This window comes from Seriola dumerili, unplaced genomic scaffold (assembly GCF_002260705.1).
Source record: "Seriola dumerili isolate Sdu_G_001 unplaced genomic scaffold, Sdu_1.0 BDQW01000068.1, whole genome shotgun sequence".
NCBI classification, from domain to species: Eukaryota; Metazoa; Chordata; class Actinopteri; order Carangiformes; family Carangidae; genus Seriola; species Seriola dumerili.
Genome location: NW_019174323.1, coordinates 7,676,676 through 7,698,777, shown reverse-complemented (window position 1 = coordinate 7,698,777; position 22,102 = coordinate 7,676,676). Strand labels below are relative to the sequence as shown.

Genomic DNA, 22,102 nt, shown 5'->3' with positions numbered 1-22,102 from the left:
TGAGGAAACGTGCAGATCTCGGTGTTTTGCTTGGGGAATGAGTGTTTTCAAACAAATGAGGGGTGGGAACGTACAGAATGTACTGCTCTGAGGACGGCCCTGGACATTAGAAGACACACCTCTAGCTGGAGCTTAAATTTCCTTCTAAAAGTTCAATAGTTCATTTTATAACTGTTCATTCTAGTTTCCTAGAAAGTGTGTTGTAAAATGAATTGTTTAACTTAACAAGTTGTTTGCTCATAGTTCTCAGAAGTTTTAGTGTTTTTCCTTGAGTTGCAGAGGAATGTAACCTTAGTCGATGTTCTCTCTATGTAAGAAAAAAAAAAGGAACAAACATTTTTTTCCCCCAACAAAAACTTTGCGATGATGACTCCAATTCATAACATCTCCCTCAGAACATACTGTGCCTACACGTGTTTATGTCTTTCTGTTCCTCCCTGACATAAAATACAGTCCATCCCACTCACGTGTAGCAACGCAGCATATGTCTGGCAGCTTTCCAAAAACTTTTCTTTGAGCAAACATTGAGTATGTCAGGTACAGTATGGAACTGCCAGACAGACATAGCAGTGGTTTCTGCTTTGCACTACAATTGTTTCCTGCAGCATTTCTTTGATAGCACCAAAACATATTTGAAACAATAATAAATGCTAGAGAAATAATTCAATAGTATCAGCTTCCTATTCCTGCATGTTTTCATTGTTGTATTATTGGAAGATAAATGCCTGTCATACATCTTTATGGACATAAAATATTAGCATTTTATCAAGTATCCAGCTGCAGCTGACTGTGTTTGCATCTCTTTGTGGCATATGAAAAAATCTGATGTAATGGTTCAGCAAAACAGGTGACGTAATGTGCACTGCAACACTGAACCAGCTGAGCCTTGCCTGCACGGACTTTTAATCAATGCAGTCAATAATCCGAGTGCGCACTCACCAGAGGTATTTATTTATGCTTATGCGGGATATTAAACAAAGAAATACAATATGATCCTTGCAAGCCCAGGCAAGTCCCTGTACATTTCCATAACGCTAGGATCTGTTATTCATCACCCCATCCCCCCATCTCTTCCTAGTGTTTGTCCTTCTTCTCTGCTGGCATGTTACCAGGCAGGATACAGGTCAGATGGCGTGCCTCCCTTTTTGATTGGCTGACTGGAGGGGCGTGGGCGTGGCCCTAGCAGCTCCTATATATACATTGTTGCAGGACAGATCGCAGAGCTTGGCAGCTGGTGTGAGATAGTGCGAGCGTAGGGGTAAGAAGTTTCCAGACAGTTGTTTTAGCAGACAATAACCATCCAAATAACTGTCTTCAACACAGATAACGGACCTGAACAGCGCCATTTTAGAAGAAGCTGTAAGTATGATGTCAAATTTAACATTTTTTTTGCTAGCTTTGTAGCTAATTTGAGCAGTTAAACAGCTGCAAGCTACCTCCAAACAAAGATATTCTTGCTGTAAACTTATGCTGTTCATACACTCTTAAACCAGCTTAACTTAAAATGTGTCTTCATTACGTTTATTTTTACTGCTACTGTCGTTCATCCCGAGTTTTCAGTGCTCATCTGTTGTTCTTGTTTCCTCATAAACAGCTGACCACAGAAGCAGCAACTGCAAAGAGGACAAACATGCCTGCTCTCTCTGCACCCACTGATACCAGCAGCTCACCCCCTTCTCCAGTGGACAGCAGCCCCAGGAGGCTGTCCTGGGGCAAGCTGGTGCAAAGATTGACGGATTTCAGCACATCTTCCAACAGCAGCATTGAGCTGGGGTACAACAATGGCAGCAGGAGTGATCTCTCAGACTCAGGTAAGCAGTGCTGCAAATGCATCTAACAGTCTTTATTGGAGATGTGAATTTGATCCTTGTCTTCATGCATGGTTGCAGTTCTAACCCAGTGTGTCTTTTCAACAGGGTCAGACATCTCCAGTGACCTGTCTCCCTCCAATGAAGACCTGTTTTACAATCCAATGGAGGAGATGATCCTGAAAGAAGTAGTGGACCTTATCGCACGAAGCTTAAGAGATGCCAAAGACTCAGAGTGCGCCTTACGATGTACCAAGCTGCTCATTCCCGAGAAACTCCTGGAGCACATCGGACAGGAGCTCCTTCACCTGGCAGCTAGTGAGCCCTGCGGTTTAAGAGGGGCTCTCATTGACCTTTGTGTTGAGCAAGGGGCTGTCTGTGAGAGCATGGGACAGCTATCGGTGGACCCCTACCTTGTCCCCACCTTTCAGCTGACTCTGGTGTTGAGGCTAGAGTCTGGTGGGCTGTGGCCCAAAATCCAAGGACTTTTTAGCTCAAAGTCCCCTTCCACTCCAGTAGTGAGACAAGCTATTAAACTTAGTACTGGTTTCCGTGTGATAAAGAAGAAACTGTATTGTTCTGAAGAACTGCTCATCGAGGAATGTTGAGAAGTGCGAGTGGCCGCCCAGTTAATGTCACAGAAGGGCCTTATTACTATTACTGTATGTGTGATGCCTTCTGAAGTGCAAGGATGGACTTCGTCATGATGTTGCCAATTGTTCCTACTGTAAGGGAGTTGAAGTTTATGGTACCTGCAGCAGTGCGCTGCTGTTCATTGACATTCAGATTTGAAATTACAAATGTGTAACCATCATGCTATATCCGGTAAATAGGCATTTTTGCGAGTATTAAAGTGCGTACCTCAGTTTCTATTGAAACCACATGATGGCAGCTAGCTATATGGTTATAGTCATTGAAGATCAGTGTTCTTTTCTTCTTCTTTTTTTACAAGGCAATGAACTGAATTGTACTCCAAGTGATGAATTGTACTATAAGCATACCATTAGGGACCTTAGTGACTGCTTGAATTCAAGAGCAAAGGCTTACCAGTGCTTGCCTTGTGCAGTATAAGTGTAAGCTGTGGCTAATATTTCAAATGTAACTTCATCCTGTATCTGTGTAGACCAGTCCTGCTTTCGACTTTATTTATTTGATATTCAAATACTCATAACATTGCACTGTTTTTGTACTTTCATGATTGCAAATAAATTATTTTTTTAACAATTCTCTTTTCTGTTTTTATTTCATGAAATCTGTCGGATTCAGATGATCCATTTGTAGTTTTACATCCAAGTTCATGTTTCCTATGGAAATTGTGGATATTATTAAAAGAACAAGTTTTTCTCCCACACAGAAATAATGGGAAACTGAGGAATAATATTCAGCTGTATTGTCACACAGATCAGCTGACAGGAACATGAGCCAGCCATATCATGCACAAAATTGACGAAAAGTGCGCAAGTCAAAAACAGACCGCAGAGGTGCAACATCTGCCAAACACAGCTGAGTACATTTGCGGTGAAAGAATGTGACGCTGCAGTTCCTGCCGGGCACATGCTGCACGTCTGCTGAAACGTGTGAAGAGCCGTGTTTCCAGTTCCCCGTCTCAGTCGGTCCAGCCAAGTCGGTAGTTCTTATGCGCTAAATGTTTCTGACTGAGCTTTCATTTCCACATTCTGTTCTCGTTCTGCTCGGAGTCATGAGCCACTTCCAACATGTTTTAAGCATCCATATTTATTTTCATCTGGGAGTAAAAACATGGTGGAAAAAGTGAGCAAGATCTGTACTGGTTTGATAATCCTTTTTTTTTTTTTTAAGATAAATAATACAGAGAATAAATAGCCTACTATAAACTTAAAAAGTGTGACAAAGACTGCTTTTTCCAACAGATGAGACATCACGCTCCAAAACTACAACCTGTTAAAGCCCCACTTTGTGGGTAGGCACGTCTCTCATTCTCTTGGCATTTATTGTGAAGTGCCATCAAGTTACATTTGATAATTCTATCCTTAATACAATTAAGGGAGGCAAAGTGTAAAGGGACATCTCCTTATGATCTCACATACACACACACACACATATAGCAGAAGACGACAAATCTCAGTGTTCGTATGTCTGACAAACCTTAGACATGAGTGTATATTCATCAGAGGTTTCACATTATTCCTGCATAGTTTCAGAATGTGCATTTGAAGTCAAATCAGCAAATCTCCCTAAAACTCACCCCCCCCCACTGATCTGACTGCATAAAATGAAAGAGGAAGCTTTTGCTGTGGTATCTACTCGACTGCTACATGAATGACATCCGTACGACAATATCTAACCTCACTAAGCTCTGCTTTCATACTGCATTCTTGCAAAAAACCATAATGTGACCTCTGCCAGCGTCACAGCGGTCCAGTCAAAAGTTGGGCTTGGAGGGTTTGTTTTTTGCTTCTTTTTTTCCAAACCCGTATGCTGTCAGGAGGACAAGCTATTTTAAGTGGCTTTTCCATTTCATAACATTATATTAACATTACATTTAATTTTCACATACTAAAATTCATAGTTTCAACCAGTTCGTGTGGTCAGTTTGATGCAGATTGGTGCTGGTCTGTTTGTGTTGCTTGTTGAGTCATCTTCAGTCTCCAGATTGGTAAAGCTCATCTATTTACAGCCAGTCATCTTTTGTGTTGATTCTGGAAACTCTGGAGACGACAAGAAAAAAAAACAAGAGAACAGTGAGTGACAGAAAACATGCCACTAAAAAAAAAAAAAAAAAAAGTGTTCAGAAATGAAAAAAAAAAAAAGTCGTAGTGTAGAGAACTTGCTTTGAATTATGGAAGCAGCTTCAACCATGTAATGAAGCTGTGATCTCGGACAGCTTGGCGCAGCTCGGTGTGCGAGCCCTCTGTGCTCTTTGGTACAGATCAGTGTCTCCAAAATAGCGGGCTCTGTATAGCATGCCCTCCTCTGCAGGAAACAACAGAAACAATTCATGAAAGATACATGCGGTGTAATAAAAATCTGAATATGTTTTTAATCGTTTTCCCCAGAATTGATAATGACGGAAGCAACAGTCAATATTCATGGATGAATAAATAAATAAGCACGATTTGTTTTCCTGGCAAACATACTTTGTTGTTTCTCCTTCCAGCAATTGTTGCGAAGGTTAGAAATATAATCATCCTCCACCGTCCGCTCCAAATTCTTCAGATTCATTCCAGCAAACTCTTTGGAGAACTGCTCCCCCACATAATATGGCACCTTCAGGTTCTCCGTCAGCCTCTTCTGGGTATAACCTGCTGACCTGCAGAAAGATAGGACCAAGTGTGGGAGACATATCATGTGACCATGTGACAATGACAGGGATGACAGATGTGGCACCGTCTGTCTCTGTTAACATGACTCATGGCTGATAATGGCTCACGTACGGGCCAGAAGCTACACAAGTGTATCTGAAACACAAAGGCAGACAACATGATTATTTGGAACTAACTGAAGCAGCATCAAGAAATCAAACAAGTAACTGAAGAGTCAATATAATGGATCTATCTTAAAATAACTTCAAGAACTATGAGAGCAAATCTATTTTTTTGCTGCTTAACCTATAAATCAGTGACATTTCCACACACGCAGCATTCTTTGCTTGCCAGCTTGTGCAAAAAAACTGCATGAAAATCTGACAATTAGCCATCATGGAAAAAACCTGGGTTGGATTATGCTGAATTTTATGTAACATCTAGATAATCTTTTGTCTAAATCCCTCGCAAAATTTTGCAAAAAACAACAGTTAGTTGTGTTATTTAATAACATCCTTCTTAGGCAGGCTTTCAGAGCAGGGATCAGCACTCACGGCCTGAAGCTGAGGCTGTAGGGGGGGCTGTTGACCATGATCTGACTGAGAGCTGATACAATAACCAGGATGAGGATGGGCATGACCTGCACGAAGAGAGCAAGACCTCCCTGCGAAGAAAACATCACCAACAGCTGATTCAGAAACATTCCCCAGCCCTCTGCCTGGTTTAAAGAAAAATTAAAATCTATGAAAAGACTTGCATATTGCAGAGTGCATCTCAAGAAGGTAAAATTACAGACAACTCAATGTCTCCCCCTGCTGTTTAACAATAACATTACATCATGTGCATATCTGCAGTCTGCAGGAGCTCTAATAATAACACCAAACTCACATCTCGCTGCCGTTCTCGTCTCTCTCGCCTTTGATGACGCATCCGCCCATTAGTGTACACATTAGCATTACCTGGATTAATGTAGCATATGTAGCAGTTAATGGACAGATCATGACCAGCATAACCTGGTATGAAAACACAAAAACGGTGACACTAACTTGACGGGTAACCTCCTCCAAAGAACATATTAAAGAGGTCTTCAGGCGAAATATCTGGCTCGAAGTTCCCATCGTCTGGACCATGTCTTGAAGGATGTCTCCTCTCCTCTTCACATTGATCATACTGCTGTCTTTTGTTTGCGTTACTCAGAACAGCATATGCATTCCCAATAGCTTTTGGAAAGGGAAATTCAAAAGTCAAATTATGTTTAAGCATCAGAAAGAAGGGCTAAAAGACACTTTTACTGAGTATAATTATAGCTTCTAATTAGCTTTCTGCATTAACATCACCAACTGGAGTGATGAGCCAAAGTTCATTACCTTTAAATGCCTCTGTAGCACCCGGAGCATGATTCTTGTCTGGATGGAATTTCAAAGCAAGTTTTCTATATGATCTTTTGAGTTCGTCATCGGAGGCGTCTTTCTGGACCCCGAGAATTTCATAGAAGTCTTTACATTGTTTTATCCTGTGTAGAGATCACGTGACTCTCAATGTCAGGTTGCATATAAAAAGGTGAGTAAACTATTCCTTCTAATAGTACCAGATGTACGTGAGTATCAGCCTCACCTCCTCACAGCATCCAGCTGATCTGCCGAGTAGGATTTTGAGGTGTCCGAAGGCTTCTCCTCGGGTCTCGTATTCTCACTGGGGGTCTGTCGCTGTCGAGGGCCCGAGGACCCGCTGAACTCTGAGTGGCTGCCTTGTCTGGGTATAAATCCATTTTTTGCTATGAGGTCCAGCAGTACTAGAACCAATACAAAGACAATGTTGTAAGCATTAAAAGATATTCAGGCATAGAGAGGGAGCGACTGAAAGATCATTTCTCTCTGATAATGGTCAGATTAACCAGGCAGGTCCTGTTACATATGGAGAGTACATATCATGGCATATTACACTTGAATACTTGGCATTAGTAGGTAACATGCTGTAGTAAGCACATTTACATCACAATAGACTGTAGGTAGGCGTAGCTTATGTGAGCCCTTTTTCCAGATGACTTACTAAAGACAGCAGTTAGATGATGTACGTTATATAACAGAAACTGTGGCAGCCTTAAACTGAAGGTTTTTTTCTATTTACTGCACTTTGTAAGAAGTTAATTGATAAATTAAAACTATTTGCGTTTAACATTGTTTTTGGAAGCATCCTTACTTTACATTAGTGCTCAAAACTTCATATTCATACACATCATTTTTTCTGTAGTGCATGTATTTCTCCCTTTTCTGCATTTTGTATCATACATGTATTATTGTATCTCTTGGTCGGGAGCTGGAACGGTAGGTCTAGGGATATTATATTATATATTATATAGGGTTGAACCATATATGTGACTGTGATATTGGTCACAATTTGGGTGGGTATTTTTGAAATTCATTTTCACTGAAAAAAATAAAAATAAATATTTATATGATCTTTGATGGGGTCTGTACCAAACAGGCATGTTTCCTCACACCCGGGGAGTATTTGTAGGATGGGACATCTCTGTAACACCACAATGCTGTATTTATAATGGTATGTTGTGACCTGCAGCTTCTGCAAATTGGATATTGCACTTTGCCATATTTCAATAGGCCTAATATTTCGATTAATTGTTCAGCCCTGCAATAAACAGAGTAATGACACGTTCAGGGGTCTTTGTGTCCCTCTCACCCTCTCTTGCTCTGTAGTTAACTGACTTTCTATGTTTAGCTAGCCTGGGCCTGTCTAATGGAAAAGCAGCCGATAACAAGTGTTGTCACTGACACGCTTATCTGCTTCATGTTGAGGGGGTGTACATGATATTTCATTGATAAGCAATAGCTACCACAGGGGCAGTTTCATTTGTCTTGCACTGACAACATTATGACATGCAGTAGCCAGTATTTTGCACAAAAGCTAGTGGGCTATCACAGGCCCCGGCTGCACGCGCTGCAGAGCTCATCCGGGATGCAGGTGATGCTGCAGGTGATGATGATGATGCTGCGTACCTACCTCCCCAGCTGAAGCTCCCCTTTACTCCGGCACGGCCATTTTAACTCACCCTTGGCCTTCTCTGTCGGGAAGAGTCTCTGCGCCTTCTCCAGGAACCTCTGCGCCTTTTCCGGTTGGTCGTTCGTTAACGCCGCAGTTGCAATGTCAATGCAGCGCTCCGCCTCGTCCCTGTTTACCTCCATTGCAGCGGGGCAGCAGCGGCTAACTGGACCAGAAGTAAATATAGGCGCCTGCTGATGCCGTCATGTGGATGCTGCAAATGGTGTCAGCTGGTGACATAAATGTATCAGCTGTGAGATCGACTGCTGCTGCTGCTCGCATGTGTGTGGAGATTTTGGGAATGTGAAGGCAGCGTCGGCTCCCTGCGCTGCCTCATTTCTCCACTAGATGGAGACAAATCGTTTTCAAATGTAGGTCATGAATGTGAAAAGCTATGGATGTATTAACCCTCATACATTTTGGCTTATCTGTAACTACCTCCTCAGTTCAACATCACCTCAATCCATTGACAGATTATGAGACAATGGGCCCCTGGCCACAGATATGTTAAAGGCCCCCTACCGTTCCTACAGGAACTAGACCTTCAGCCTGTAAGAGACACACAATGACTGTGTCCTGTTATGATAGTTTTATGCATCATTTCTCTCTATCTCTAAGTAGATTTTCCTTTGCAGCTATCCTTTCTCTTTGTAGTTCCTTTTTTAAGTCGTTTTTGTGTCTTTCTACTAGTTTGACTGACTTTTTGAAAATAAATGTTACAAGTCATTTTAAATAGAGGGTCAGGAACAGGGGCCACCTGACTCCTCAGACCTGTGGGCCTGTGCCCATTCAGTAATCCATCTGTGAGTCAGTTAATAGTCTTTTTACATTATTTGATTGAAATAAATACTGCAAATCCTTTAGCTGTGGACTGAAATTCACTTCACAAATGAGAAACATTGAGTAGCAGTTTTACAGAGACATGATTGTTCTCTGGTGAAATTTTATTTTACTTGCATGCAAAATTTGTTTGCAAAAGGTTGGGCACCCTCGTTTTTTGTTTCTTTTTTGAAGTAAAAAGAAACAAATACAACCCCTGCAAAAAAACAGACATTACATATGAGCCTTTCTTCAAATGTTAATGCAGGGTAACTTCTTATTTCATGAGCTTTAATTTACAGTTATTGTGGCATGTGCAAAAGTTTGAGCACCCTGTTAAATCAATAGTAATATAACCCCCCTTTGTCAGATATCACAGCCTGTAAATGCTTTTCATGGCCTGCGAAGAGTCTTTTTTTTTCACCAACTCTTCTTTCAGATCACTTCAACTTCTGAGATATTTTTAGACTGTGTTTCACACACTGCATGTTCTGCATCTAACTTTGCTGTACCCACACAAGATTTAACCACAGCTTTTCAGTGATGTTCAAGTCAGGAGACTATGAGGGCTGCCCGAAAAGTTCAGCTTGTCTTTGTTGAATCAGTGCATGGTGGATTTTGATTTTTGGTTTGGATCATTGTCCTGTCACAGAAGCCAGCCTTGTCACAAAGTCACATGCCACATACCACAGTTACTGTTCATTTTTTATTCTGTTTTTTAAGGTCATGAAATAGAAAGTAAAACTCGAAGATAGTATGCAGTAGTGTTTCTTCATTTCACTTTAAAAATATCAGCCCATCGAAAATATGTAGGATGATTTGCTCATGGGTGAATTTTTTTGAATTTTGTTTTTTAATGGTTTGAACATAACTTTATTGCTGTCGGCTGATGAGGATGACGTAACAGAGCAAGCATCCCTGTATTTCCCCTGTATTTGTGGGTGGGCGGGGGTCCAAACAAGTAACTAACTTGTTTCAACATTAAATTTAACACTTTTTTTTCCACTCCTACTTGTGTCACTGTAAATTTGTTTTAATCTACGCGTAAATTGAAGTATGAGTGCGGTTAATTCAATACATGTCTAGACAGCAGCAGCTGCTCTCCTGGGGAGGTAAATATACATCTGGCAGAAGAATGAATAAAAGGTGAACAGCAGATAAACAGGCAGCCAATCAGAGCGCGGGCTTGAGGCGAGATCTGAACGCTGATTGGTCAGTCGCACCTCCAGCTCCAGCTCCCATTGATGCGATCGCTGCGGAGCTGCTGACTGTCACTCTTCCTTTTCTGGGTTACTGTAGTTTTGGGTTAAACAGACCAGCTTCGTCTCCGTTTAACAGCCGGACATTCCTTTCACCTCATCTTCCTTGTCTTTGGTGAGTTATTTATCTGCCCTTTATTTTCTCTACAGGTGTAATATCAGTGTTATGCAACGCGGCGAGTGTCGTATCACAGTTAGAAGTCAGCATCATCGTTACATTGCCATCCAGCGTCAAACAGCTAGCTTACCGGGCTAGCTGGATAGCACAGAAATAATTAACGTATTCACCGTGTGAGGAGGGTGTTTTTTTGTTAGCTTCTGTGACGTTAGCTCGTCACAAAAATACCGGGGTGACGGATTTCTCTCATGTTTGCCGCTCAGCGCATCGCCCAAACCGCAGCCACGATGACGGAGGCGGAGGCGTTGGAGAAGAAGCAGCATAAGTCCAGCAACGGAAATGTTCCTCCAGAGGCCACCACAGAAGACGCGTTTGATCACACATACAAAGAGAAAGAGGGCCCCAAACCTCCCAAGATCATCGTGTGGAAAAATGTCATATTGATGACTCTGTTGCATATAGGTGCCCTGTACGGCGTGTTCCTCATCCCTTCAGCATCTCCTTTGACCTTGCTTTGGTGTAAGTATATATAGAAAGTAAATCTACCTGTTAACAGTATTTCTGAACGGGCTGGGTGTTGATAGTGGTGTTTTCTTTTTTAAATTAAATTCACGTTTTTTTCTTAATCACAGCTGTTATGTCAGCAGCCCGGCCCACTTTCTCACCACTGCTGCATGCTTGCAAAAAGGTGGTGGTTACATAGATCTGTGCATGATCCTCCCAGTATCCTGCATGTAGGGGGAAACGTAGATGAGGCATATATTATCAGAAATTTAATGTCAGTGCATGCTTGTCAGGATGTTACTTGTACTCCTGAACAACAGAGATCTGCCAATAAGTGACAATATATTAGAGCTGAAACAATTTGTCGTCTTATTGATTAGTTGATCAATAGAGAAGAAATCAGCAATTGATAATCAATTAATTGTTGGAGTTGTTTATAAACCTTAAAGGCCAAACATTTGCCAACAGTTCCCCCCTCTCTCAGAGTATGTTTTTTTCTGTTTTATGTAACTGCAAACTGAATATTTTGGGGTCTTTGACTGTTGATGGGATAAAGAAAGACATTTTAAGACCTCACTTTGGGGTCCTGGAAACTGATGACATTTTATTTATTTGACATTTTATAGACAATGCAACTAATTGATTAATCATAAAAATCATCTGCAAATTAATCAGAGCCCAAAAGGGTGGACTTCTGGATAGATTTTAATCTTTGTCTTATCATACATGCAAGGTTTTATCCATCCAGTCATCATGTGATGTGACTTAATTACACTACCGAGTGAGTGTCACAGTTCATGTAATATACCTTGTTTGATTCGCTGTTATTTAATTTCTTGTCAAACAAGTAGGCTAGTACAGACAAGTTCAGGCAAAGGCAGATTTTAAACATTTTCAGTTAGATATATTGTGCAGGAAAGCTAGGTTGACACATTTAATTGCATTGTTGAGAGATTTTTGGAGCAAATTCACAAACACATACCACAGTTTGAAAAGATGTTATAGTGAATCAATCATTTCTGCTTTTTGAAAAAAAACATTTTACAATTTCAAGGGGATGATTTCCTTCAGTTACACAGATATCACGATGTATCACATGTGATTGATATATCACTTGTTGCAGGATTGACAACCCAGCCCTAACTCTTGACAGTGCATGATGCAAATACATTGCAATGTGCAGTGTTGGTGCAATAAAGTGCTTATGACAGGAATAGATGAGTAGTATGCGGTCAAACTAATTTGTTGATGCATTTCTCCCCACAGCCGTACTTTGTTTTTTGATAAGTGCTTTAGGAGTTACTGCAGGAGCCCATCGCCTGTGGAGTCACAGATCCTACAAGGCGTCATTACCACTAAGGATCTTTCTTGGTGTTGCTAACTCCATGGCGTTTCAGGTACCTAAAAATGACACAAGCACACACTTAACATTGCGATAATAGCAGTTTTCATTACTGTGTAAATGCCATGTTGGGTCCACAGTGTGTGTAATCTCTGTCTTCACTTACACCCACAGAATGATATCTTTGAATGGGCTCGAGACCACAGGGTCCACCACAAATACTCAGAGACAGACGCGGACCCTCACAACGCCGTCCGAGGCTTCTTCTTTGCTCACATTGGCTGGCTGCTGGTGCGCAAACACCCCGACGTCATCGAGAAAGGACGCAAGCTGGAGCTCAATGACCTGCTGGCTGACAAAGTTGTAATGTTTCAAAGGAAGTAAGTAGCTTCAGTCACTGATTGATTTTTATGTTTTATCCAATAGCAAATTATCAGATTAGATTTTAGTTTTTTACAAAATGTGCATTTTACTCCTTTGTCAGGTAGTGTTGACAGTGAACAAGCAGCATTGCATTTCTTATTTTATTTTCTGAGAATATATCAAATATAAAAAGCAACTTAATGTAAAACAATATACCCAACACTAATGCAGAGTTGTGTTTGCAGTGCAGGTTGTATTTGTCATTCTGGTTTAACAGGGTCCCGGTTACTCACATGTCATTCATGCACATAGAAAGTGACTACAGGTTGGTTTCAATGAAAACTGTGTCATGTGGAGGAAAGTGAGAGAGTGAGGAATCCCATGTGTGACAAGCAGTGCATTGTGTGTTTATTTTTGTGTGTTTATGATCTGCTGAGTAAACAGTAAGTTCAATTCTTTCTGCTCTCCGCCCACTCTACCCCCTCGACAGGTATTACAAGCCGTCGGTGCTGGTCATGTGCTTCTTCGTCCCAATGTTCGTGCCTTGGTACCTGTGGGGGGAGACTCTGTGGGTGGCGTACTTCATCCCGGCTCTGCTGAGGTACACCTTGGTCCTGAACGCCACCTGGTTGGTCAACAGCGCGGCTCACATGTGGGGGAACAGGCCCTATGACAAGAGCATCAACCCCAGGGAGAACAAGTTTGTCACGTTCAGCGCTATAGGTATGAAGAACGTGTGAACGCATGCTCTGATTGTTACAAAAGAAAAGATTTAAAAAAAAAAAGATTTGGAAGAGTAACTTAGAGCCACAGTCTGAATAATGCAGGAGTGAATTATTGACACTGTTGATTCGTGTACATGTTCATTTTTGGAGAGTAGTTAAATCCTGTCTTGAAATGTATGGACATTGTACAAGGAATAATTGTGCAAAATATCAGGTAAGTCAGACTACTGAGTTAGTGTAATAAAAAAGCTGGACCTAAAACAATTGTCAAAATAGTTGTAGATATTTTTATGTCGATTGTTTAATCGGCCAACAGTTGCAGCTCTGAAGCCCTTATTTATCCCAATGCCTGATTCCCATTCTATCCACCTCCACCGCTACTAACCAGGAGGAGTCAGTAGTGCAGCGACAAAGGGCGCACAATGAATGTCCCCCACTTCATTCCAATGAAAACTGCTCATCAGGCTTCTGTGTGTTTAGGCCTCAGAGACCATCTCTGGCTGAGCTAGCTAACTCCTCATGCCCACAAATGGAGGAAAAATCATTTACCCACAGGCTGTTCAAGACTTTTTATTCTTTATTGGACCTAATGGCTTAAATTGTGATGACTGTGATGTTTGTGCTGCTGAGAAAAAAACATACTGATAATTTTAGAGTCATTTCTTTTGCAGTGATTATGTATGGGAGAATGTGTTTTTAGGCCAGTAGTTATCACGTGATCCAGTTCCAAAAGCAGCCACCACACCAAAATCACCTCATGGCCCAGCACTGTATGCGGAGTCCTGCTTGTGAAACCAACTGTATATGTTGTGGTTGAATGAAAACCTGCTTTCTGTCTCTGTAGTGGTTTACAAGAACTCTAGTCTTGTGCCAAGAATGTGTCTTGATTGATGTGTTACCAAAAACTGTAGGATAAAGGGCTTAACTTTCCATCAAATATAAGAGACAGTTACTTACAGTCACTTGCAGTTAGGTTTGTCTTTGTCTTGTAAACATGTTGCAGCTGTGAAGAGTCTGAATCGATTCCTGTTTTTAGTATGAAATGTTCATCTCTGTTTCCTGTGCCATACAGGTGAGGGATTTCACAACTACCACCACACGTTCCCCTATGACTATGCAACCAGCGAGTTTGGCTGCAAGTTGAACCTTACAACTTGTTTCATCGACTTCATGTGCTTCTTGGGCCTGGCCAAGGACCGCAAGAGAGTGTCCCACGAGCTGGTACTGGCCCGAATACAGCGCACTGGAGACGGAAGCCACCGGAGTGGCTAAGATTGTTGAGTTGTGGTCAGCTTCAAGGCAAGACAACCGAAACGAAGAAGCTTCACAGTCTTTGACAGCTATACATTTCTCATCCTCTGAGGATGAAAGTCAGCTTCATGAGGGCCTTGACCACATTTTGCTTGTTTTTGTGGTTTTTGTAGCTGTAACTAAACAAAATGTTCAAGATGGATAAAAAAAAAAACAAAAAAAACAACACATTTTTGCTAAGCTCTTAGCCTCAGTTTCTATTGTTCAGTCAGGCCAAGGTCTTGCAAAGATGTTTTAGATTTGAAGTAGATACATTTTAAAAGTCAACTTCATTCTCCGCTGTTTTGCCACTTTGGTGTGCATTTCTTCATGCAAGATCAGTCATGTAGCCGATCATTTTTCTGTAAGTATTACTCAATTATTAATCAAAATAGACAAGAAGTGGAGCACTGAAATATGGAGTAACAATGTTTTAACTGATAAGGTATGATGCTGATGGGGAGACTGTTGCCTTTTATTGCAGTTTACAGCAAGTTTTTACAGTTCTGATATAAATTAAGTTTTGGAGCGCTCTAAGATCTGAAAAAAAAAGGAAAAAAAAAAGGATGAGAGTTTGAATCACGTTCGTTTCGTTAAAAAAAAAAGGAAAAAAAAAGTTGCTGGCTTTAATGAAATATGGCACATGATGGAAGAGTGAGGGAACCCAGACCGTCTTATTATAACTTGACTATACTGACAACTGGTATGCCAAACCTGTACAGAAACCAAGTCATGCATTGTGTTTCTGTGTATAACTTGGTTGTCTTTTGCAGAAAAAAAAAGACTAATACTGTATTTAGTCTGTGTAATAATTGGATGGAGCGTTTTCAAGACAATTTAAGGGACACATTTATCATTAAATTAAAACTGCCATTGAACATTAACAGCAAATGATAAATGTCATTTTACCGTAGAACCATGCAATGTTTAATTGACTTTTTTTGTGTTTCTGGTGAATATATCACAGTGCCAAGAGCGTGCCAATTGTCGCCATATTTATAATCATCTCTATGGTCCACTAGAGCACACTAAGTCGATATTGCTTCTTCACTTAACATTGTCATGGAAGTTTTTAAATATTGTGGCATCAGTGGCTTTTGCTTCCTCTTTGAGATTTTTATCCGACATGTCCCTCTTTTGTCCCGAAACATCTGCAGCAGCGGTCCCATTGGTCGATGTAGCAGCAGGTCATGTGACAGTTCTGGTGTTACAAAAACAACATGCCACCCATGCATGACGATATACTGTAGTAGGTGTTGTAGTGAGGTGTATTTTTTTTGTCGGTGACTCTAACGGCAGAACCGCGTCTATTTTTGTAATGTACTGTGGAGCTGCATCGCTTTTGGATCATCAGAACTGTTGCCGTGGTGATTTCTGAGACAGGGTCTGGTTTCCTTTTGATGTCCTACAAAAGCTGATTGTTGTTGCAAAATTTCAGGTGCAGCGATGTTTATGTTCATCTTCAATTCTGGTGTGCGGAATGCTTACATGACCTTATTTATGTATTTATTTTGTTTTTTTTTTCTTATTGACTTAAAAAAAATTATTGCTCTAACCTGAACAAGTTTCTGCATTCCAAAATTTGGCAGACAGTCTGATAAAATATATCAAATTGGAGCAGCTCTTTTTTTTTCCCAAGAGTCAGGATACAACCTAATGCCTTATGACTTGCATCCATTCCTGATCTTCTTCATGTCCTGTCAGTTAAGACAAAAAGGCTCAAGCACCACAAAACAAATCTGACCGTGGTCCATGTTTACAGGCTGAAGCACCAGGTCGAACATTGTTTTTATTTTTAAACCACATGAGCATTTAATTTAGCCAAATGGTTGCGTGACAACATCAAGGTAGTATAAAATATATGAAATATATATATAGATATATATGACTAGAGCATAGACGTTCATTTTCATACAATCTGATACAAACTTAACGCCTGGTGCAGACGTTTTAATCACCAAATTTAACTTGAAAAATATGGTCCCTGATGGATGTGCCAACTAGTTTCAACCCATCACAGCATCTCAGTATGAAATCCTCCACACAAAGGTGCTGTCATGAGGAATGTTGGAGCATCATCAGAGCTCCTACCAAACCCGACAATAAATATCACAAGCCATGCAAACAACTCCCGCTGTCCAGAGCGTAGAAATCAACATTTTCCTAATGACAATGAGGATCAAAAGGTTGTCAGTCTGAATGATTATGTCAAATCTCAACTGTGTTCTATTCTGAAATTAAATTCACAATATTTTCAATACACTGGTAATTCAAGCAGTTGTCGCTCTTCTTTTTTTCTTCCTCTTTTTATTCACTGTGTTTTCACTTTGTCTTATAAATATCTGTACTCCACATAATCTTTGAATTTTCAAAAAAATTCTGACTGGCTTAAGAGGTCAACACCTAACCTTTTCTTTTTTTTTAACCAGACTTGTGTTTTCAGCCTTGGACTACAGCCAGTGGACTTTCTCTTCCTCTTCTTTTCAGTCTGGTACAAATTGAAAGTCATGTCTTAGTTTTAAAGTTGGCTCAGTTTTGACACAAGTGAAACAGATGATCCAGCTTCACCTGCTGCAGCAAACCTCATACAAACATGAAGCATTTCATCTTGATTAAGTGAATGAATGAGGCCACATGTCAGGGCTGGATTCATCCTCCACCATTTAACAGTGGAGAAGAAGTCTGTTCTATTCTGGCTGACACTATTCAGATCCTTTATTCAAGTAACAGTTCCAATACATGAATATAATAGTAACAGAAACAAGTTCTGCTTCACAGATGTGTATTCACACTTTGGTCTTTTCTCTAGTCTTTGATTGTCATGTGACATACTAGATAATTCGACCTCTTTAGGCCGTGAATACTTTAAATAGAGGGCCAGTTTCATTTCCAGTTTCATTCAAGTTTCATTTTGCTAGTTGAGCTGGCACCGGCCCAATCGTCCCCGTGGTTAATCCGTGCTTGTCTCACCGGCACGTGGGCCATGGCTCATGGAATGTTCGGGGAACGTTCCCGCAGAAACCAGCTGAGAAGTTAACAAAAGAAAAGCCGTCTCTTTGGTGGAAACCAAAAATGTTGGGACCTGCTGGTTTTATCTCTGACAATGCTTTCTATTTCATAAGCTTATCTATTCTAGAACCTACTAAAGTAAAATTTTAGACATGTATACCTTGCATGCTAATTCATAGCTGCTCAAATTCCAACATTTCAGAGTGATTTTTCTTCATTAGCTACAATTTATCAGAAATGTAGAAAGAAAAGCTACTTTTCAGGTTAACATTTTACATATTAAACATATGATCAGTTTATATCATTTAAGTGTGAACTGTTACCTACAACAAATGAAAATGCTGCTTACACATTCATGCATCAGTTATAATATTCCAATATTGAAATACTTATACCATTATAACTTTCTGCATAATGGGTACTTGTGATACTTATGAACTAGTACTGCAACTAACAAGTATTTTCTTTACTGATTATTTTCTTGATTAATGAATGTATTGTCTATAAAATGTCAGAAAACAGTGTAAAATGCCAAACACAATTTCCCAGAGTCTGAGTTGACATTGAAAATGTCGTGTTTTGTCCGACCAAGAGTCAGAGAACTCAACATATTCAGAATAATATAAGACTATAACAACACAACAGGGAATACTAATAGGAATAAAACATGAGGAACACTGGATTCACAACTTTTACTTGTAATGGCGTATTTTTACATTGTGGTATTGCTAACTTTGATAAAGTGAATGACCTGAATACTTCTACCAACACGTTTTTTTTTATGTGGGAATGTGAAGATGGTGATCTGCAATTTTCTGCTAAAAATCCCGCTGGGAGATTGTCTGGGGATTTTTCTGTTCCCTTGAGCATTTGCCTTCTGTGGTTAAGAACCGAACACATCCATTTTGCTGCTGACACAAGTGTGCGAGTCAAATATATCCCTCCTATTTAATACTGCAGTTATTAGCTCTTGCCTGCAGATGAGTAAAGCACTCTCAAACGGTTTACACAGGGCAGAGAGGAATGTCAGACCAGTGTGCTGACCAGCAGCCAGTTTATATTAAAACTGACTTTCAGGTCGAGGAGTACGTGGTTTGTTCCCTAAGTACTCTAATTTTTTTAAACAATTAGTCAATTAATCATAGATGTCAAGTCATTTATGAAACAAAAATGCCGAAATTCCAGTGTCTGTTGCGATTTCATTCTCTATTACATGTCACTGTAAATGAAATATCTTCCTTTGGCCTATTTTAGTGCAATTTATAGACTAAACGAATCATTGAAACACCTTGAATCGAAGTAGAAAGTAGCAGACAATGGAAATACTCCAATTAAGTACAAGTACCTCAAACTTCTACTTATGTAGCCTATATAGTACTTGAGTTAATCTACTGTCACCGAAGTAACAATAGCAGTTGTCATGGTTTCAGTCTGCTCGTTCGTGCTTTCATTCATTCAGTCCAATCTGCTGCCACTCCCGTCTGCCTGCCCACCTTCCCTTCCAGCAGAATCACCTGACCTGCTCCTCCTTCCCACTCACCTGCTCACCTGTTCAACATTCCCTCATTAGCTCCTTAGTTTCCATTTGCCCTCTGCCGGATTTGTCTTTGTGCCACGTGCCTTCTCTTTCCCGCATCTGTACTTTTACATCTGCCTCCTGAGTCTTACTCTGTAACAAGAAAAAATTATGCATTAAAAAAATTGTGCATAAGTAAAAGTACACAAGTATTAGCATCAAAAATATTCTTCAAATACCAAGAATAAAAGTACTCATTAGAATTATATATTATTGGATTATACTTATTAGAGCATTAATGTATAAGCATCACTTAAATGTCGCTACTACTTGTATGCTGTCAGATAGCTTTATCTATAATGATACTTCAGAGTAGCAGCTGGTTAGACTTGCACACACACACACTCACACACACATACAAGCACACAAACAGATAAATAGACAATTTACAGGTTTACAAAGGTTGATTTACACCTATAAACTTTCAAATTATTTGTGAACATCACTTTACAAGCTCAAAATCCTTTTGTCAGGGGATATATCATCCCAGCAGCTAGCTCAGCTGAGTTACTACAGTTTGCATCTCTTTTGCTTTTTTCCCCCATCTCTTAATACTACTTCAACTGCTTCATACACATACACATTCAAGCCAACATTAATGTGTAAGAATCACTTTAATGTTACAGCTGGTAAAGTTGGGGACAACCAACCTGCCACAATACTAAATTCAGAATTGATTTTTTATTATATTTTGTATTAATAACGTGAATTTGCAAAGTAACTAAAGCTTAAATGCGAGAGAGCAGCATCATTTGAAAATAATCCAGTAAAATACAAGTACATGAGTAAATGTTTCCACCACTGGTCATAGTTGGGTGGTTTCTGACAGGATCATAACTTTATAAACTACTGTGCTTGTACTGGTACACTGGTATGTCAGAGTTACAGGCAGGACATTGCAGCTTTATTAAACACTGAGCCAACTCAGTGTCCCATACAGGGAGAGTACAGCATGACTCAGGAAGCTGCTGTGGTGTGATGTGTAGTGAAGTTGCATTATACCACCATCACCCCAGGCTGACATGATTCCGAGGTTACTGCAGTTCAAAATCCCCCAAAAAACATTCACGCCACGCAGCTCACAGCGTCTGACTCCAGCCGGCCAATCCGCAGCGAGGTCCTGACTTATGATCCTCCTGGACCAATAGGGGCAGGGCGGGTGAACCACCTGTGCCAGCTTGCACATTTACTGACATTTCACAGCCTCTGGACGTGACAGTGAAAGAAAGCAGTGAGTTAAGAAACGCCTCTCTAAGTCTACAAGTCGTCAGGAAAATAAGTCGGAAATGCAGACTTCGGTGCATTCACGTGCCTTTGGTGAAAATGGGGAAAAGAAGCAGGAGTTAAAAGTGGCTCATTTCCTGTCGTTGTAGGTTTAGAAAATTTTAATGAAGTGCTGGGCGTGGCATTTTGTCTGGCAGCCACTGAAAGATAAGGCAAATGCTGTATATTTCCTTTGGTCAATATATAAAAACAACAAAAAAAGACAAATGCATTTAGAGCGCCATCTACTGTTCAAAGTGGAAACTGCCTATGTTAATGTTAATAGTGAGGAACGAAAATCTACCTGAAAGTACTCACTGCCCTCTTCCAAAGTGCTACAATATAGGTATTGTTTCATTGGATTAAACTTTTTGGTGCAATCATGTGTAAGCATCAGTTTAATGTAACTATTCATGATATTTAACTGCTTTATACAGTTGAATCCATTATAATTGGTTTTGTATTTGTTCATCATGTATTTTGTATGTAAAATCTAAAGTAATTACAGCTTCCAAGTTAAAGTATGTGTTTATGACACTTGCTTCATATATTATATAGGTATAAACATATACACATGTCAAATATATAGATATATAGATAATTTTGAAAACAGCATGTACTGTAGTTTAGATATTTAGATATAGTAGATTTTGCTGGTAATTGGTTCAGGACACTGAGAATCTGCAAAAAGAAAACATAAGCGATTACATACAAAAAACCCAACAACTAAAAACAAAACAAACAAACAATAGAATTCATAATTCATAGTCATATGTGGAATCAAACCAAAAGCACATATTCCTAAATGTGACATTTTGGTAACAGTTTCTAATGGGGCAGCTTTTCTGAAACTGTAATATTTCTAATAAGTCACTGATTTTCCATTTATAAATATTAAAGGGTCACAGGTTGCTATCTTTCTAACAAGCCAACAGCAATAATGATGAATTAGAGTAATAAAACCTGGCAATCCAAAGGTTGTCCTTATAATGGTCAATAGCTTATCTATACACCATTAATAAATCCATGAGCTGATGAAGAAACCAATCAAATCTCAAGCCCTTTGAAGAGGAATTTTATTTGAAAAAGATACCGAAATGAGTAAAGTAAGCAACATGGATTGTATAAATATCTGTGCAACCAAAATGAGCACACTGAGGCACTTTACTGCCTTCTGCTGCCATGATACACCAAACTATCCAGCTTTTATGTCCAGCTACAAACCTCAGAATATCATGTTTGTTTGATTTCATTTGACAGTTCATTTAGGTTGTATGATCTAAATCTAAAACAAGTATGATTCAAAAGAAAAAAAACAAAAAAGAAAGAAAAAAAAGTCGTTCAGTTACAAAAGGTTAAGATGTAGAGTGGGTAGAAAGAAGAGCAAGAGCATCTTCAACAGAGGGAGCTGCGAGGATATTAATTAATTTTCAGTTTCAACATAAATGAATGTAATTTTTGTTTGCGAGCTGCCATGTGAACTCAGCAGTCATTGAAGGAGTTAACATGGGGAACATGCACACTGAAGCAAGTCTGAGGGTGAAAAGAAAAAGTCATTTACATTCAGTCATTCACACAAGCTATTAGGAAGTACCAGTGCTATTAGTTAGGGCTTAGTTAACATAGAATGAGAAAAAAAACAACTCGACAATCACTGTGTGACATCCTTCTGCAGTGCTTTGGCCCAA

General features: G+C 39.9%; 3 protein-coding genes across 3 annotated transcripts; 2 read left to right on the top strand and 1 right to left on the bottom strand.

The window, feature by feature from the left end:
- Positions 1–1,230: 1,230 nt before the first annotated feature.
- ddit4 (DNA damage inducible transcript 4) lies at positions 1,231–3,032 on the top strand. The gene is made up of 3 exons (XM_022743080.1): positions 1,231–1,359; positions 1,595–1,811; positions 1,917–3,032. Exons 2-3 carry the CDS (start codon positions 1,631–1,633, stop codon positions 2,414–2,416), a joined length of 681 nt encoding a protein of 226 aa, XP_022598801.1. The 5' UTR covers positions 1,231–1,359; positions 1,595–1,630; the 3' UTR covers positions 2,417–3,032.
- A 492-nt stretch (positions 3,033–3,524) lies between these two features.
- Positions 3,525–8,409, bottom strand: dnajb12 (DnaJ heat shock protein family (Hsp40) member B12). The gene is made up of 9 exons (XM_022743079.1): positions 8,157–8,409; positions 6,704–6,881; positions 6,457–6,602; positions 6,136–6,309; positions 5,978–6,048; positions 5,644–5,753; positions 4,925–5,097; positions 4,619–4,760; positions 3,525–4,495 (listed from the first exon to the last, which is right to left on the bottom strand). The coding sequence occupies exons 1-8, from the start codon at positions 8,287–8,289 to the stop codon at positions 4,639–4,641; spliced, it is 1,107 nt and encodes a 368-aa protein (XP_022598800.1). The 5' UTR covers positions 8,290–8,409; the 3' UTR covers positions 3,525–4,495; positions 4,619–4,638.
- Positions 8,410–10,186: 1,777 nt separating this feature from the next.
- Positions 10,187–16,840, top strand: LOC111219781 (acyl-CoA desaturase-like). Its single transcript, XM_022742569.1, has 6 exons — positions 10,187–10,339; positions 10,606–10,861; positions 12,113–12,243; positions 12,363–12,568; positions 13,042–13,274; positions 14,349–16,840. The coding sequence occupies exons 2-6, from the start codon at positions 10,630–10,632 to the stop codon at positions 14,546–14,548; spliced, it is 1,002 nt and encodes a 333-aa protein (XP_022598290.1). The 5' UTR covers positions 10,187–10,339; positions 10,606–10,629; the 3' UTR covers positions 14,549–16,840.
- Positions 16,841–22,102: the final 5,262 nt, after the last annotated feature.